Below are 16,652 nucleotides of genomic sequence, written 5' to 3'. Positions count from 1 at the left end.
GGTGGGAATTTGCGTCGTGATAGGAAGTCCCGCCCCGGAGACGGAAGTGCTCCGCCATGGCGGCGTTTGTGCCGCCGCCGTGCGTCAACCGGCTTTTGGCTGTGCTGCGGTCCCAAAATGTTCACCGGTCTATTCAAAACGGGGTCCCACGGGATGTGCTGCTTTTCCAGCACGAACGGGGCCGCTTCTTTGTCATCCTTGGACTGTTTTGTGCGGGTCAGGGCATCTTCTGGACCTCCCTGGCTGCTGCAGCCTTGTCCAGACCTCTGATCCGAGTACCTGCGGAGGATCCCAACAGGGACTACCCGGACCTGCGCCCCGCACTCTGGCGATACGGATTAGCTGTTGGTTGCGGCACGATGGGTAAGCGCTTGGGCTCCAGATTGCTGTGGTGCTCACTCAGAAAAAAGGGATTTCCAAAAAAGCAAGTGGAACACCCGGTACGGGCATGGTGTAACAGTTCCGGGAATGCCTTGCACCCCACCTTGCATACCATAGACCAGGATCTGCCCCTCACACTAACCATGAGCAGGCGTTTGAAGCCACGGACAAATTTTCTCCCTTTAACAATGGAGAAATCTATTTAAAAGTGTTGATGGGGTGGAGACTTGGCTTGGTTTGGTTTCTAAGAGTGTTTGCCTAGTATGTATGCATGAGGCCTAGGTTTGATCCCCAATACTGCATATACATAGTGACATCCTGTATATAGCATTTGGGACAATATATCACAAGTTATTGAACATATAGCAAGCTTGTTAGCCAGCATGGAATAATGGACCCTGTCCTTTTCTGCTTTCCAAGACATGGTTTCTGTGTGTAGTTCTGGCTGCCATGAAATTCAGCAGACCAGACTGGCTCGCTAGTGATGAAGTGCACCACAACTGCCTAGCTACCATTTTTTTAATGGATTTAGGAACATATTTTAGAGTATAATTGCTCAAAACTGTTACTTCCGTTACAGTAATTTGACTCGACTGCAAGGAGGGTTTAAATAACCTTTTACCCCACTTTGCTTTTCTGCAGGAGCCTTGGTCCTTGGTGCTGGTCTCCTCTACTCACATAGATCTGTGCGGTCTGTCATGCTCCTTGCAGGAGGGCAGCAGGTGACATTGACCACTTATGCCCCCTTTGGCTTGGGTACCCGGTTCACAGTTCCCTTGAACCAGATCTCCTGCATGGCCCACAGAGGTGAAGTTCCTGCTATGCTGCCTCTGAAGGTCAAAGGCCGGCGCTTCTACTTCCTTTTGGACAAAGCTGGACACTTTACCAACACTCAACTCTTTGATAACACTGTGGGTGCCTACCGGAGCCTGTGAAAAATTGGCTTATCCTTCTCACATGATGCAAACTCTTTAGGGATGAGGAGACCACCCGGGGAATGAAAAGGTGCCCAGGATTCACTAAAAGCCAATAAATCTATTCTACAAGGGTCTATTTGTTTAACATTAAGAAATCCATACCATGATGAGGAAAAGTAATATATTATTTTGGTACAAAAAAGTTAAGGAGAAAAAGCAATTCGAATGTTTCCCTCCTGGAGGGAAAAACTGAGGTTTCTAATATAAACAGAGATGAGGATGGGCATGGAGGTTCCGGCTGCAGAAAGCACTCTTGAGTAGTCTTCAGGAGTGAGACTGGCGATGCCCAACAAGAGCATCAGTCTCAGAGCTCCACTCTGGGTCACCCCTCTCCTGGGGCTGGTATCGTGTGGCTTTAAACTTGCACTGAATGACCTGGAGCATCAAGGCCAGACACCACAATATCAGATTCACCCAAGAAGAGGTCTGTGAGAGAGAAGATGAGTATGAGGAGGGAAGCCCTCTCCAATCCAGGCCTACCCACACACTGACCAGGCTAAAGGTGACAAGCCCCATAGCTACTTTGAGCTTTCGACTGACGTACAGCCAAGCATATACTACATGGTGAATGTTCTTAAGCTACGGTTTCTATCCCTCTGTCTCACTTCAGCATTGTGTAGATTGGAGTAAAACTGCACAGCAGTTCCTGGAGGTGTCCATGAGATTTTCTGGGCTTCAGAGCAGCTGTGAGGTTAAAGAAACAACTTGTTAGAAAGAGGGGACATGCTCTAAGCACATTTCTGTCCTTGGAGACAAGGGCCATAAGACCTTAAATGACCTGTCCCCTACAGAGAGAAGATAGCTCCTGTCAGGCTTCCCTCCTCCCATTACCTAATTGTACGGTTCAAGGAGATGATGGAATTGCAGAGAGAATTGGTGCCAAATCGAAGTATACAGGCAGACACCAAGATCAGGAAGATGGCTATAGCTGAGATGGCCAATGCAATTCGGAGCCATATAGAACCTCTGAGAAAGAGAAAACAAGTTTTGTGGCTGAGGTGGGATTCATCTCACCTCGAACCCTTGTCAACAGTAGGGCAATCACCTTTGGGAGTCCTCGATGCAGCTGCTGTAGACCCAGAAGAAGAGAAGTAGAAGGCAGTAGAGTGCCAGGATGCCTGAAGCCCCTGCCACAAAGTAGCAGAGGGAAGGGGCTGAGGGACGTGACAAGGCCAGAGAGGAGCCATTGAGTGCAGCCACACCATACAAGGGACAGCTACCACCAAAGGAAGCCTGTGGAGAGAAGCTGTTAAGTCCATTTTAGTTCAGTACCCAAGATGCAGGTTCCTGTCAGATGTAAGGACTAGTTCACAAGTTTAGGTGAAACGGAGATACTAGCCTGCTGGCAACAAAATCTCAGTACTCAGGACCAGAATTCAGTGGGTTATAGACGTTAAGGAACCCAAGAGAAAACAAGTTTTGCCCTTTCCAGTGAGAAGAAATTCTACAGCAATCACTAAGTTTGTGTGTCCTTTAACAAGCTCTCCTAATCTGTAAAAGTAGGCGTCCTAGACTCCTATAGTGATTCAAAGTACTATTACTACCAAGACTACCTAGTAGTTAAGACTCGAATGTTGCTTCCTCATTTTACACATCGTGTTATAATCATGAGGCACCATGATCTCTGCTACACTATATTTGGGGCTCTTTTGCACAAATGTTTCGATTATTGGAAGGATGCAAAGACAACCCGTGTGTCTCAAAACCCTAGTAACTGGACTGGAAGACGCTCTGCCCGTCCAGTTCCTCTGGGGAGGAAAGACCTTTGGAAGTTCTAGCCCATAGCCCGATGTAGAAACCGCGTCCAGCCCTCTAGCAGGAATGCTGGATCCCAAGGCTGGCCCGCCCCCGCAGCCGCACCTGGGTCCGGGTCAGCGCCGCGGCCGCCACAGCACCGCACAGGAATGCGGCAGCGAAGAGCACGAGCTCAATTCGCTGCAACCAGGGCAGCGCCATGGCGCCCAAGCCACCAGGAAGCCAACTGCCCAAGCCCCGCCCACGAGCACACACACACACGTCACTTCCGGGCACGGATTTATTCTCGGAGGCGCGGCAGCCTCACAGCGGCAGGTACAGCGAGTAGTCGGAGAGCGCCCAGCGGCGGGCCGGGCGGCCAGTGCGGCCGATCATGGGCAACTTTTGCACATAGCGGGACGCAGGGCTAGGCCCGTAGGGTGCGGGGAAAGCAGTTTGAAAGAGGCGCCCGCGGCAGCGCCGCCCGGCCTGACGCCCTGCGATTATAAACCGGAAGTGAGGGGCGCCACGGGGTGCAAAGCGGCTCTTCTGGAAGACGTCTCGCGTTCCAGCGCCGGGACCCTGCTGACGAGGAGTGCCCCGAGCCCGGTGTACACGAGGCAGCGGCCTGCTCTCAGAGGCGGCGTTGGCGGCGGCCAGAGTCCCACCGCACGGGCTTTCGTCACCCTGAGGGCTGACCACGGCGCTGGCAGTCAGCTGCGGCATTTTCCGCACTGAATCCGGGGCAGCCGCAGGCTCCTTCTTGTCTCCAGGCGGTCGTGAGGCCATGGGAGCAGGCTGGCCAGTGCCGAAGCGGGTGGCCAAGCTGTCACCAAAGAAGGAGTATAGTTCACGGTAGATGTCTGCCAGGGTCAAGGAAGAAGGGTCCTCTGGTCCTGCAACCCCTGACAGCAGTGGGAGAGCAGACCCAAAACCTGGTTCGGAGCCGCCCCCGGGAGGAGACTCTTGTAGGAGGAGGCTGTCCCAAGGCAAGTCCTCCGCAGGACGGTACCCTCTCCTGCCAAGGCCACCGCGGTTGGGCTCTGCTGCCTGAGCTTTCATTTTCAGTAGTCGCTCTACGGCCACCTGTAAACAAAAAGCCCAGGTGCCATAAGTCTGCTGAGCGCCGACAGAAAGGAGAAGCTAGGACTGGTAACTCACCAGAATAGCTCCATACACTTTGTGCCCATCCGCTTTGACCTGGGCATTAGATACAGAATAGTCATCCAGCACAGCCTGCAAGTTTGTCCAGTACGTAGGCAGATGTGGATAGAGGACTCGTTCCACTGCCTAGAATGGAAAGGAATGCAGTTAAGTAACCTTGTTCCTTCTATATGCCCTCATGATTACCCACCCTTTCCCACAAAAGATCCACTGAATTTTTGACAAGGCTCAGTCCTCTATTTTCTCCCTTATTGAGATATCCGTGTCTCTGGGATTTACTGTATGTGTAAGCTTTTGGTACGCATAAGGGATAAAAAAAAAAAAAAAAAAAAAAAAAAAAAAAAAAAAAAAACATTAAACACAGGCAATATTTTAAAAAGCCCCATTACTGACATTTACTATGGGCTAATAAGGCATAATTAAATCATCATGAAACAGAAATTGTTTGCAGACTGCTAGTAAATACAATCAGCAAGGAAGTGGTGTTCTGATTAGAGAAACTAGAATTGAATTCAGACCACACACATAAAAACAATACTGGGAGCCCATACTAGGCTTTGAATTCATGAGAATTCCCTTTGGCTTCCCAAACCCTGCGATTATACGCAGTGTACTACCACACGTGACTTTGACTGTATACAGTTCTAAATTCTGTAATCATCTGGAGGCAAAGCATGTCTAAATAAAGACGAAGACATTAGAAATGGGCTTTGACATGAATGTTTGAAAATGCTGACCAATTGTCAAATTACTAGGAAAAATATTTTTTAAAAGTAGGGATTACATTTTAAATAACTATGAAAGATACCAAAATATCCTGCTAAGATTTACAGATATTAATATACACTCAGAGAAGCTGTCTTAGCAGCAGCTATCCTCCAGACAGTGATTGTTCCAGAGTCAAATACCATGAGCCTTACTGCCCACCAATGCCAGACTTCCTCTAAGCTATTAGACAATCAAAGATGAGTACAGGGTGACTGAGCTGTTTTGAGAACCACCATGATCAACATGCCCAGAGAGGTTTCTGTGCCTGACCATGTGGTCTGGTGCCTGTTCAATGCACTCTTCTTCAATGCCGGCTGCCTGGGCTTCATTGCCTATGCCTACTCCGTGAAGTCCAGGGACAGGAAGATGGTGGGCAATGTGATTGGAGCCCAGGCCTACGCCTCCACTGTCAAGTGCCTGAACATCAGCTCCCTGATCTTCAGCATCCTCAAGGTCATCATCTGCATCATTATTTTCTCTACCACCTCAGTGGTAGTCTTCCAGTCGATTTCACAGATTTCACAAAGAATGTCACATTCTGGATTCTAGCTGCCTCAGGTTCCATTGTCCACATCTGGAACTCACCCTAGGCTAAGAGGCCTTGACCCTTTACCCTATACATACGCAAATGTTACTTTCACAAATCTGTCCCCAGGGATTCAATAAAAATGCACATGGTACAAAAAGGAAAGAAAAGGTTATCTTAATCATATACCAGTAAATGAGCTAGATTTTGAGGTACAGATCTTTAGCATTCGGGAGCTTGATTTCAAATCTGAGGGCAACCTGGACTTCACTTTTTTTTAAAAAAAAAGATTTACTTATTTATTATGTATAAGCACACTGTTACTGTCTTCAGACACACCTGAAGAAGGTATCAGATCTCATTACAGATGGCTGCGAGCCACCATGTGGTTGCTGGGAATTGAACTCAGGACCTCTGGAAGAGCTCTTAACCACTGAGCCATCTCTCCAGCCCCTGGGCTTCACTTTTAAGTCCCTGTTTTTGTTTTTAAAAAGCCAAGCATGGTGGCTCAAGCCTTTAATCCCACCATTTGGAGTTAGGGGTGGGGGATGGGAAAGCATTACAGAGGAGGCAGTTGAGTCTCTTGAGTTCTTGAAGCTAGTCCACAGAGCAAGTTCAGGACAACTAGGGCAATACAGATGGAGACCCTGTTTAGAAAACCAATAGTAAAGGACCAGAGATATGACTCAGTGGTAAGAGCACTGGCTGGGTTCAATTTCCAGCAACTATGAAGCAGCTCACAAATGTAACTCCAGTTGTAAGGGACTGATGCCCTTACACAAACATATATGTAGGCAAGACATGAATGCACATAAAAATAAGATCATTTTTTTAAAAGCCACTACTAAGATAACAATAACAAAAGGCATTTGAGGGAGCCCAGCAAGATGGTTCTGTGTAAATAGACTTGTTCTAGAAGCCTTATGACCTGAGCTCAATGCCCTGAACCCAAGTAAAGGTAAGAGAAAATTCACTCTCCACACATAGTATGGCAAGCATGCCTATGCACACACATGATGCAAATGCGTAATGTTAATAGTAATGACTTTTTTTCAAAAGGAGCTGAAATGTAGCTCAGTTGGTTGAGTGGTTGGCTAACATGCTCTAAGCCCTACATTTGATCCCAGCACTTCATAAAATGGATGTGATGGTGCATGCTTTTAACCCTAGCATGGCAGCTCTGAAGTGGGAGGAGGTTCAAGGTCACAAAGCAAGTCCAAGGCCAGCCTGGGATAAATCAACACATAAAAGTCCAGTTTAACCCAACAGAAACGTTAGTATCTTTTTCTTACAGGAGTTTAATTACAAATTTGAGGCCAGTCTAGGCTTCATTCTAAATCCTTAGTTTTGTTTGTTTAAGAAAGCCAGGCATGATGGCTCAAGCTTTTAATCCCTGCAGTGGAGGTCAGGGGCTGAGTAAAGTTTCTCTGTTAACTCTGGCTGTCCTGGAACTCACTCAGTCTGTAGAACAGGCCAGCCTCAAACTCAAGAGATCTGCCTGCTTCTCCTGGGATTACAGGCATATGGCAAAATACTTTCTTTGGGGGTGAGGAGTGTTGGTTTTTGGTTTGTCTTTTTTATTTTTAGATACTTTTTCTCCTTTAATGCCCTCTTCTGGTGTGTCTGAAGACAGACTATATACTCACATACATAAAACAAATAAAACTTAAAAAGGAAGAAAGGAAGGAAGGAAGGAAGGGCATTTTCTAATATGGTGTTATGAAATGGGCAGGAATTAAAAAAAAAAAACAAAAAAAACAGGTTCTGAAGGGATAACACATTTACATATAGACAGTCAAGAAAGGCACACAATAAACCTGGCCTAAGGCAAGGTCTCAACATGGCAGAAAACAGACACCACTTTTACAATAAAATATGCATGAATGATATTTTTCCAAGGCTTCTAGCCACTCTCAGAGATCTATGAGAAGCCAGAGTCCTCACCTTCCAGCCTAGAGCATGCAGTCCTACCACTGCTCCATAGTGAGAGCACAGAGGCCGCACAGGGTCTGTCAGGACCTTCTGCAGGGACAGCAGGATCTGCTGATAGAGGCCACTGACAAGGTCTCCATGAGTCCTGTGAGAGCAACAGTCAGGACAATGAGATACTACCACAACATTTGTAGACCTCTCTGACAGACTGCCAGGAGTGACTAGCCCAGAATCCAAGGGACAAAAGACTAATAATATCTTGGTATATTGTAATTGTACCATGGCATGCCGGCTAGGGAGCTCGAAGGAGAGATTCCACACTTAACATTTAATCTAGAAACCAGAGGCTTTATACAGTTCCCTACCACAACCCAATCAACTACGCTAGCCCAGCCTCTGCTCAGCCTGAGCCCAGTGGTTACCAGAAGATGTGGCTGAGTAGAAGGGCAGCTCCATCTCGCAGAGTCCAGTGGTCATTCAAGGGGTTGATGGAGGCAGCCAGCGGCTCCAAAACACAGTAAAGCACGCTGCCCACCAGAGATCTGACATAGGGCCCCAGGCAGAGGTGTGGGTTCCGGGTCAGACTCCGTGCCACCTGCAGCAGTCGGTGCAGCTGCTCCAGGTCATGGCTTACAGATTTTACCTGTTGGCAAGAGTGGGTGGCTTAGAGAGATATGGACACAGGAGTTTGCGACTGTAACAGCATCTTCTATGAGCTTTAAGACTCATAGAAGAATCTTCACCAGAGAATTAACCACTTACCCCACTGACCACATAAACAAAGTAAGGCAGGAGTGCTGCAATCTTGGAATTTGTCTGCAGGTCCTGGAGGGCAACCTGAAAGGAATCACTTCAATAAAAGAAAAGCCACCACTCTGGAGGCTGGGTTAGAATCCATGTATTATCATGTTAAATGTTCATGTCCTGACTCAGAAATCCCACTGACACAGACAAGAACAGGACCTGTTAACAAAACAAAGTGAGCACAAGGCCTGATGTAGCACAGGAGGCAGGTAGAGGACCATGGTAAAGACAGCAGAAGAAAAAAGGTGGGGTCAATGAGACTGTTCAGTCTGGTAAAAATACATGCTGCACAAGGCCATCAACCTAAGCTCAAATCCCAGAAACCATATAATAGTAGAAGAGAGCTAACAAGTATTTTCTGGAGAAAATGGTTTCTCTGTGTAACAGCTCTGGCTGTCCTGGAACTCACTCTGTAGACCAGGCTGGCTTTGAACTCAAAGATCCTCCTGTCTCTGCCTCCCAGGTACTGGAACTAAGGGCAAGTGCCACCATTATGCTCAAAGTGTATTTTCTTACCTTCACACATGTGCCATAGCATGCACAAGTGTGTGAGCAATTCCTTTGGTTTTTGAGACAGGGTCTGATGCAGATTGCCCTTTAATTCTGTAGCTGAGGACAACCTTGAACTTCTGATCACCCTGCTTCCCATTTCCTAAGTGCTAGAATTACCGATGTTTGCCACCATATCTAGTTCCTAGTTATTCAACATAATTTCAGCTGAGAAAAAGCTATAGGTTTGGTTTGGTGGCTAAAGCTGTAAAGCTCTGCACTTGAGAGGCTGAGACATAAGGACTGCTGCAAATCTGAGGCCAGCGTGAGCTACCACAGTGAGTTCCAGGCCAAAGGTTACACAGCAAGACTAAGACTAACCCTTGTCTCAAACATAACAAAACCCAAGGGAAAAAAGGTAAGCTTTAAACCAGATACCACTTATGCTGAGATTAGAGTAGTAACTTGTAGCAGGTGCAAATACATGAGTGGGAGGCAGAAGACTGTGCACTTTTATATCAGAGGTAGCTCCATAATAAATACACACTGGTCTTACTTTTGTAGGTGGAAGACATTTATTACAGCAAAAACAAAACAAAAGATGGCTCAGCAGTTAAGAGCAACTGCTGTTCTTACAGAGGACCAGGGTTCAGTTCCCAGCTCTCACAAAACAGTTTGCAACTGTCTGTAACTCCAGTTGTAGGGGACACACACCCTCTTCTGAGCAAAGATGATGCACTTACATGCATGTAGGCAAAACACTCATACACATCAAATAAAAAGTAAATAGTTCTTTAATTCCAGCACTCAGGAGGCAGAGGTGGGAGGATCTCAGTGAGTAAAACATAAACAAACTGAAAAAAGCAAACAGCAGGGTATGGTGGTGCCCTTTGATCCTAGAGCTCCAGGGAAGGAGGCAGGCTGATCTACTCAGCTCATGGTCAGCTGAGCCTACATAGAAAGTTCCAGGCCAACCTACATAGAGACCCTGACCCAAAAAACATAAACCAACCAAAGAAACCCACCTCGTCCATAAACCTGGATCCTCCAAGCCCTCTAGATAAGGAGAGAAAGTGAAGAAGAGCTTAGCTCCCAGGCCCCACAGCTGCTAGCTACAGGCAACTAAGAAGCAAAGCAAGAGCAAAAATTTTGTTTCCTTGGGTTCTGTTATCTACTGTGACAAGGTCTTACAAAGAAACCCACAGCCCCGCCTCAAACTTGCAGTCTTCCAACCAGTGCTAATATTACAGGCCTGTGTCACCATGCCTGCTTCAGAGTGTTGGGACTTCAATCCAGGATTCTGCACATGAAAGTCAATGCATAGGTAGCCTACCAGCCAAGTTCTGGGGATAGAAACGCATGCTGGCCATGTTCCTAGTTTTTTAAGCACAACAGCAGCAGCTCAATATGTGAAGATGAAGGATCTAAACCGCACATAGAGAGGTGACATCACTGAGCAGACCACAAGCCCTCATCTGGCCACAGGCAGAAGAGAGACCACGGGTGGTGTGCAGAGGTTAAACCGATAGAAACAGCTACCAGTCCAGGAACTAAGCCTGTAGAACATGCCAGGCTGAGCACCTAAGGGCACCTGACCGGGACCTCTATTTCTTCTCCTTTCCTTACCAAGTCCAGATAAATAAATGCCTCAATTGGTTCCAAATCAATAAACACCCCCCCCCCCAAAAAAAAAAAGGGAATCCAAATGAAGGTGTGGGAACACAACCATTACAAACACCTGTTGTGCTGCCCATTGCCCAAGGAAGAAGGGTTTCTCCACAGCATAAGGAGTCAGGACTGGCCGGCATAGTAGGAGACCACCCAGAGCACACACACCACTGGAGAACAGGTTCTACCATAGCAACTAGCTCTATGGAGAATAGAAACTAGATAGCTGAAAATATCTCAAGATTTCAAACTTTGACTTTATGCCTAGTCAGGCTCACTCTTTCACCTTCATTAGCTGTGGGTCATCGCCCAGCACAGCCCGTGTCACTTGCTGGTAGTATTTGAGCAGGTCATCTGTCAGTGAAGACACTGCACTGGGCACTGTGAGGAGATAGGAAGGAAGTGATCACCAGTGGAGGGATAGCCTTCTGCGGGCTGCTGCCCTCCAACCAGCCCTGCACCCACCCACAAGAAACCCATTCAAGCAGAACAAGTAGGCACAGGCTCCAGCTGCACTCTGATCAGGTACGTTCCATGGGTATCGCCTCTATCTACTCCCAACCCCCTCTGCCCCAGATTGCTGCTCAGTTCTCAAGCTTCCAGTGGACAAGCCTCAGGCTCTCTGAAGCTCTGTTCAGCATCCCCTGGAAGTAAGATACTTCTCGGGGACCTTGGCATGCAAACCAGACTTCTGTCTTGACCTCCAACATAATGAATGTTAACAAGTCAGGGTTCCACCTGTAACCATAAGCCTTCTGGACAAGGGCCTGTGTCCCTTTAGAGCACAGCAGGTAACCATACATGCTTGTAAGATGCAGACCAAAAGGCACAGAGGCCCCTTGCTCCTACAGAGCTCTTCCACACAGCCCATTCTCCACAGAGTTACCTGATCCCTGAGGTGCCAGATTTCCTTTGCCATCCAGATAGGAGACATGAACTAGAGTTAGGTGATATAAATAAATGTCAGTTGAGATTTTACCCCTCCAAATTCTGCCCTCCCTGAAAGCTGGCCCATCAACACCACTCAGACCATCTGGTTCCTGTCCTAACCCCAAGAAGGACCCTAGCAGCCACCTCTGACAGCTGTCTCTGCACAGCCCTTGGGGATGTTGGTGGCCAGTGCCAGCTCCACCAGGTTCACTTCTCGATCCTCTGGAAAGTAGAGTTCACCCTCCCTTGCGGGGCGTAAGGGCAGTGCCTCCTGGGACCCATAGCCACACACAGCCTGAGGAGGAACAAGAGGCAGGATTCAGCTCTCCTGACGGGTGGGAAGCCTATGCTGGAGGGTAGTCCTTACGTCCCCAGAAGCTAGAGATGCCTGTTGATCAGAGCTGTCTGTGGTTCACTGGGTCAAGGTTATATGTTGCCTTTCCTCAAATACCTGTCAGGGTTCTATGCCCCATTAAGGTACAAGTCTCTCCTGTTCATACCCAGTTCTCAAAACATACTTCCTCCCTGTACTCTTGGCCCCAGAGTTATACCAAGACAGGTTAATATCCCCATGTTTCTTCAGGTTGTTTCCTTACCCAACATCCCTTTTTATTTCTTCTAGCTTATTTTCCTCAGCACTCTTTTAAGGCCTGGCTCAAGCTCTACCTCTTCTATGAAACCTTCCCTAACTGCCAGGAACTCATGGGCCTTTCCATTCTTTGGGCCTAGTACCTGGGCCTGCTGCACTGTGTGTCTGTCCCCGTGTCTCACCACACTGCCATCCCTGATCTCAACAGAAGAGGTGGCTTCCCATCCCCTGGGCCCTCTATGACCATAGTGCACGAACCTCCACACTGCTCCACCTGAGAGCTCTGTTGAAGTCCTCCACTGTCAGCTTCCTTCGTTTGGTGTGTTTCATGAACTGAGAGCTATTCTGGGAGGGGAGGAAGAAAATTCAGAATCAGGGGGCAGGGAGCAAATGTGAGAACCCCCAAGGGAAATGAGCTAGACTGAAAAGACAAAAACAACCCCACGCCAGCAATGTGGAGGCTGGAGAGATGGCTCAGTGGTTAAGGACACTGACTGTTCTTCGAGAGGTCCCGAATTCAAATCCCAGCAACCACATGGTGGCTCACAACCATCTGTAATGGGATCTGATACCATTATGGGATCTGTAATAGTGTGTCTGAAGAGAGCAACAGTGTACTCACATACAAAAAAATAAATAAATCTTAAGGAAAAAAAAAGAACCCCACACCAGCAATCCAAAAGCTTGCACTTCCCAGCTCAGCTTTTGTATACCTTCCTCATGTCATGTCCCCAGTGTGTGCCTCAGTGTCTCATGTGCAGAGTGTCACTACCCATCTATTCTGCCTCAGTAACAGGACACTGTGAGAAAGTGTCATGAGAAAGTGCCCAGCCTAACTGGCTAGAAAGAGACTCTTTAAAAGGCTCGGGCCTAGACTCTCTTGTGACCTCAAGACACCTGGCATACGTTTGCTGGGCTTGTCAGTGTGGGAAGTGGGAAGAAGTGACAGGGAAGAACAAAGGGAGGAGCGAGGGGAGCTGGGAACGGCACACCTGGGTGGCCTCTCTGAGGCGGTAGCACACATCTTCAGCGAGCAGAGCTGTCACCTCGTCACTCAGCTCCAGCCCCGTGCTCTCTGCCATGAGCCGGACTGACTCCCGAGGGATCTCCACAAACCTCCTTTCTTCTCTTTCTGACATGGTCCCGGTGGAGCTGCAAGTGGAAAAAGGTTGAAAAGTTGCCCAGTATCTCTGAGATTCCCTCAAGCATGAAGCAGACGAGACCGTTTCAACCATGTCTGCTCCTCTGCTTCATAAGCCACAAAGAAGCCAAAGGCTCAGCACAGCCCAGGGCCAAGATGACCGACCCAGGAATGCTCCCAGGACCCCAGCAAGGGCCCATCACTCTTTCTCTCCAGAACCAGTGTGCAGCCTATACTGTCCATATAGCCATCTCCCAGTGGTTCCTGTTGCCTTTGTAATACAGAGATACTGGCCCGAGCTGGGAGGCTATGCATGCGCCTTCCCAGCATGTATCTACAAACCTTACTGTTCCCTGTCTTGTGTTCTAGACTTCCACCCATGGCCACCTGTATTTCCTCAATTCAGAGCACTCTGTGTGACGGTGCCCCTTCTTTGTTCTCCTCCCCAAATCTCTTCGACTCCGTGACCCATCACCTACTCCTTCCTTCAGATCCTCATGTGAATGTCAGAGAGGTCTTACCGGACTGTATTAACATTTGTCCTCAGGTATGAGGCAGGAGGATGAATAATAGTTCAAAGTCTACCTGAACTATGAAGTGAGTTCAAGGTTACCCAAACAACTCAGCCTATCTCAAAATAAAATGTAAATAAGGCTGGAGCTAGGCAGTGGTGGCATACATCTTTAACCCCAGCACTCAGGATGTAAGGCACACTACACAGCACAGGTCTTTATAACCAAGCCCACTCTCTTTAAAGGGGTACTGGGGAATCAGCATGTGATGTCCAGTAGACTGTAAGCTGCACAACAGCAAAGACCAGTGTGTATGCTCACCTCTGCATCCCAGGCCTCCAGCAGGTCAGCATAGACTACGCCCTCATTAACACTTGCTAAAAAAGAGAAAGAAAGAATGCTTGTTCTTTATTTTCGAGACAACGCCTAAAACTCACTCTCTGCATTTATGTGTCTGTGTGAAGGTTCCAGATACCCTGAAACTGTAGTTACAGACAGTTGTGACTTGCCATGAGGGTACCAAGAACTGAACTTGGGTCCTCCAGAAGAGTAGCGAACTTCTCAGCCATCTCTCCAGCCTAGTTATTTTCCTAAACACATAAATACCCGTGGCTTCCAGCTAGCAACATTCTATGACCTCATCCTATCCTCATTAATAATGAAATATATAGTTGTATACATCTGTTCATTTCACAAAGTCGAGGAAGTCTTAGCTCAGAGAAGTTGCCCGAACTGTCCAAAACCAAACAGTAAGCACTGGGTAATTAGATTGCAGCGACTCAAAGCTTTGTTGTAATTGAACTCAGGATAATATATTCGTGAGCAGTAGGCTTGTATTTGAACTAGGCCTGGCTTTGTAGCCCAAAGATTTGAAGTCCCACCACTAGACTCATCACTGAGTAAGCTTCAGTTTACCCATCTGTAAAATGGAAGCGTTCAGTCTTGCGTAAGTGGAAAGCCAGAATGGAGTTTGCCTATTCCCCTGTTGAGACCTCACAAAATCCAGTCTGTGACCAAGGTCTCCCTCTCCTGTCCTGCACAGCCTCAGTTCCAAGGCCTCCTGACTAGAAGGCGTGGGAACTGACCGATGAGGGCCTCTAGGTTGCGCATCCTCCCACCCAACTTCCTCCATCCCAGATCCAGAGGGCGTGGGGTCGAGTAAGGAGGTCAGGGGTTACGGAACTTGTGTCACGTGCTCGGTAAAGGAGTGGGCCCCGGCGGGCTCCGAGGCTGGTGAGCAGCCCACCGTGAGAAGCGATCCCCGGGGTCCGGGCGGACCTGCTTACCTGCGGACTGCGGCGTCGGGAGGTCGCCTGCCCCGGAGGTAAAGACCGCTTCCACTCACCTGGCTCTCGGTAATTCCCTCTCTCCGCGCTCAGGCTCCGCCCTCCATACGAGGAGCCAATCGGTGGCCGACTACTGAGGTTTCCGCCCACCAAAGAGGCGTTCGACCTCAAGATTGGTCGGTGTGAATGTGGGGTAAAGGCACTCAAGCGTCGTTGGTGACGTGAGTGGCGCTTCTTAAAGCAACAGCTCTTGTTGGTTAGCTAACAGGTGTCTTGTTCCCTGGCTCACGCTGAATTTGAATTCACCGCGTCAAACAAGCTAGCTGGCCTTGAACTCGTAGGCCTTCCTGTGCTTCCAGGGTGCTGGGATCAAACCGCTTCCCAGTTTCTGATCTTAACAAAGAAAAGTTCAGCTCTGTGTGCTTGAACTTGCAAAAAAGAGGACAACTTAGAGGGATTGATGCTCTTGTTCCACCATGTAGGGACCAACAGTTGAACTCAGGTGGTCGGACTTATGCAACAAGCTCTTTTACTTGTGGTCGCCAACTCACCAGTCCTGGGTAGAGCTAGATACCAGCTCGGCTACATATCAACTGGGATATAGGAAACCCTAAGAAAGTAACATTTATTTACTGTGCTTTAGGTGCTCAAACCAACAGCTTTGCAACTGATGGACAAATGTTCTACCACTGAGCTACATCCTCGGTGTTCTCTATACTTTATTTTTTTATTTTATATACACACTGGTGTTTTGGCTGTATGTGTGTGTAGGGTGTCCTATTCCCTGGTACAGGAGTTACAGACAGTTGTGAACTCCCATGTGGGTGCTGGGAATTGAACCCTGATCCTCTAAAAGATTGGTATGTGTTCTTAATCACTGACCCATCTCTCCATCTCCTAAAGATTAATTTTAATTAAAGTTTTTAAGGACTTATTTTATATGTATGCTTTGCTGCATGTATATCTGTGCACTATGTGTGTGCCTGGGGTTCAAGGAAGAAGATATCAAATCCCCTGAGACTGGTGCCCTGGAAGAGCCATCCCTCTAGCCCCAAGATTTATACTGTTATTTTTTATTTGTAGGTAAGTGTGTATACACCTGACCGCAGGCTGTGATCAAGGAAACCAGAGTAGTTGGATCCCTGAAACAGATTGTTGTGAGGGTGTGAGGGTGATTGTACTGAGGTTCTGTGCAAGAGCAAAAAGAGCTCTTGACCACTGAGCTATCTCTCCCACCCTTATTCTTTTCTTTTAAATTTATTTATTTTATGTATGTGAGTACACTGTCACTGTCTTCCGACACAGCAGAAGAGGGCATCAGATCTCACAGTCGGTGCTCTTAACCTCTTAACCACTGAGCCTTCTCTCCACTGCCTTTTTTTTTTAGTTCCAGAAAGGAGCTTCCTGCATGAGAACATGGCTATATACATCCACCCCTCTTTCTTTGAGGTCTTGATACTGCTGCTGCTGCTTGGAAAAAGAAAATCTTCTAGAACTGAGCTAAAAAAGCCAGATGGGTGGAACTGGGGTTGCCATGGCAACACCACCTGAGGCTGCTGACCCTGCTGAGTCATTTGGTGTGGTTTCCATGCTTGAACAGTCTGTCCGCCTATGAAAGAGAGGCCATTCCCAGAGGTCTTAGTTTATCAGCTCAGTCAGTAGCATTTGGGTTGTTCACATTTATATGCTTGGACAACCATTGGCCACTTGCAGACAGGAGAGGAAGAAAGTCCAGACCTGGCCAGGTACTA

The 16,652-nt window shown here is 47.9% G+C and overlaps 3 protein-coding genes across 3 annotated transcripts; 1 reads left to right on the top strand and 2 right to left on the bottom strand.

Moving 5' to 3' along the window:
- The first annotated feature begins 3 nt into the window (after positions 1 to 3).
- Positions 4 to 1,394, top strand: TMEM223 (transmembrane protein 223). The gene is made up of 2 exons (XM_080913242.1): positions 4 to 363; positions 1,024 to 1,394. Exons 1-2 carry the CDS (start codon positions 57 to 59, stop codon positions 1,314 to 1,316), a joined length of 600 nt encoding a protein of 199 aa, XP_080769368.1. The 5' UTR covers positions 4 to 56; the 3' UTR covers positions 1,317 to 1,394.
- Positions 1,395 to 1,490: 96 nt separating this feature from the next.
- Positions 1,491 to 3,344, bottom strand: TMEM179B (transmembrane protein 179B). The gene is made up of 5 exons (XM_080911768.1): positions 3,219 to 3,344; positions 2,404 to 2,591; positions 2,190 to 2,324; positions 1,964 to 2,042; positions 1,491 to 1,784 (listed from the first exon to the last, which is right to left on the bottom strand). The coding sequence occupies exons 1-5, from the start codon at positions 3,312 to 3,314 to the stop codon at positions 1,623 to 1,625; spliced, it is 660 nt and encodes a 219-aa protein (XP_080767894.1). The 5' UTR covers positions 3,315 to 3,344; the 3' UTR covers positions 1,491 to 1,622.
- Positions 3,345 to 3,379: 35 nt separating this feature from the next.
- Positions 3,380 to 14,996, bottom strand: TAF6L (TATA-box binding protein associated factor 6 like). The gene is made up of 12 exons (XM_080911734.1): positions 14,902 to 14,996; positions 13,937 to 13,992; positions 12,955 to 13,114; positions 12,221 to 12,307; positions 11,518 to 11,668; positions 11,330 to 11,380; positions 10,730 to 10,824; positions 8,245 to 8,319; positions 7,905 to 8,125; positions 7,495 to 7,627; positions 4,254 to 4,382; positions 3,380 to 4,178 (listed from the first exon to the last, which is right to left on the bottom strand). Exons 2-12 carry the CDS (start codon positions 13,966 to 13,968, stop codon positions 3,417 to 3,419), a joined length of 1,896 nt encoding a protein of 631 aa, XP_080767860.1. The 5' UTR covers positions 13,969 to 13,992; positions 14,902 to 14,996; the 3' UTR covers positions 3,380 to 3,416.
- Between the last annotated feature and the right edge of the window lie 1,656 nt (positions 14,997 to 16,652).

This window comes from Micromys minutus (assembly GCF_963924665.1).
Source record: "Micromys minutus genome assembly, chromosome: 2".
Lineage (NCBI taxonomy): Eukaryota > Metazoa > Chordata > Mammalia > Rodentia > Muridae > Micromys > Micromys minutus.
Note: the sequence above shows the minus strand (reverse complement) of the source record. Positions and strands in the feature narration are given on the sequence as shown.

Coding starts and splice junctions, on each gene's coding strand:
- TMEM223 (XM_080913242.1), top strand. CDS start 57: ATGGCGGCGTTTGTGCCGCCGCCGTGCGTCAACCGGCTTTTGGCTGTG. Junction 364..1,023: donor TGTTGGTTGCGGCACGATGG/GTAAGCGCTTGG, acceptor GCTTTTCTGCAG/GAGCCTTGGTCCTTGGTGCT.
- TAF6L (XM_080911734.1), bottom strand. CDS start 13,968: ATGCTGACCTGCTGGAGGCCTGGGATGCAGAG. Junction 11,669..12,220: donor TCAGGTGGAGCAGTGTGGAG/GTTCGTGCACTA, acceptor GTTCCTCCTCAG/GCTGTGTGTGGCTATGGGTC. Junction 7,628..7,904: donor CTACTCAGCCACATCTTCTG/GTAACCACTGGG, acceptor TTGCTCTCACAG/GACTCATGGAGACCTTGTCA.
- TMEM179B (XM_080911768.1), bottom strand. CDS start 3,314: ATGGCGCTGCCCTGGTTGCAGCGAATTGAGCTCGTGCTCTTCGCTGCC. Junction 2,043..2,189: donor TCCTTGAACCGTACAATTAG/GTAATGGGAGGA, acceptor TTAACCTCACAG/CTGCTCTGAAGCCCAGAAAA. Junction 1,785..1,963: donor CCAATCTACACAATGCTGAA/GTGAGACAGAGG, acceptor TCTCTCTCACAG/ACCTCTTCTTGGGTGAATCT.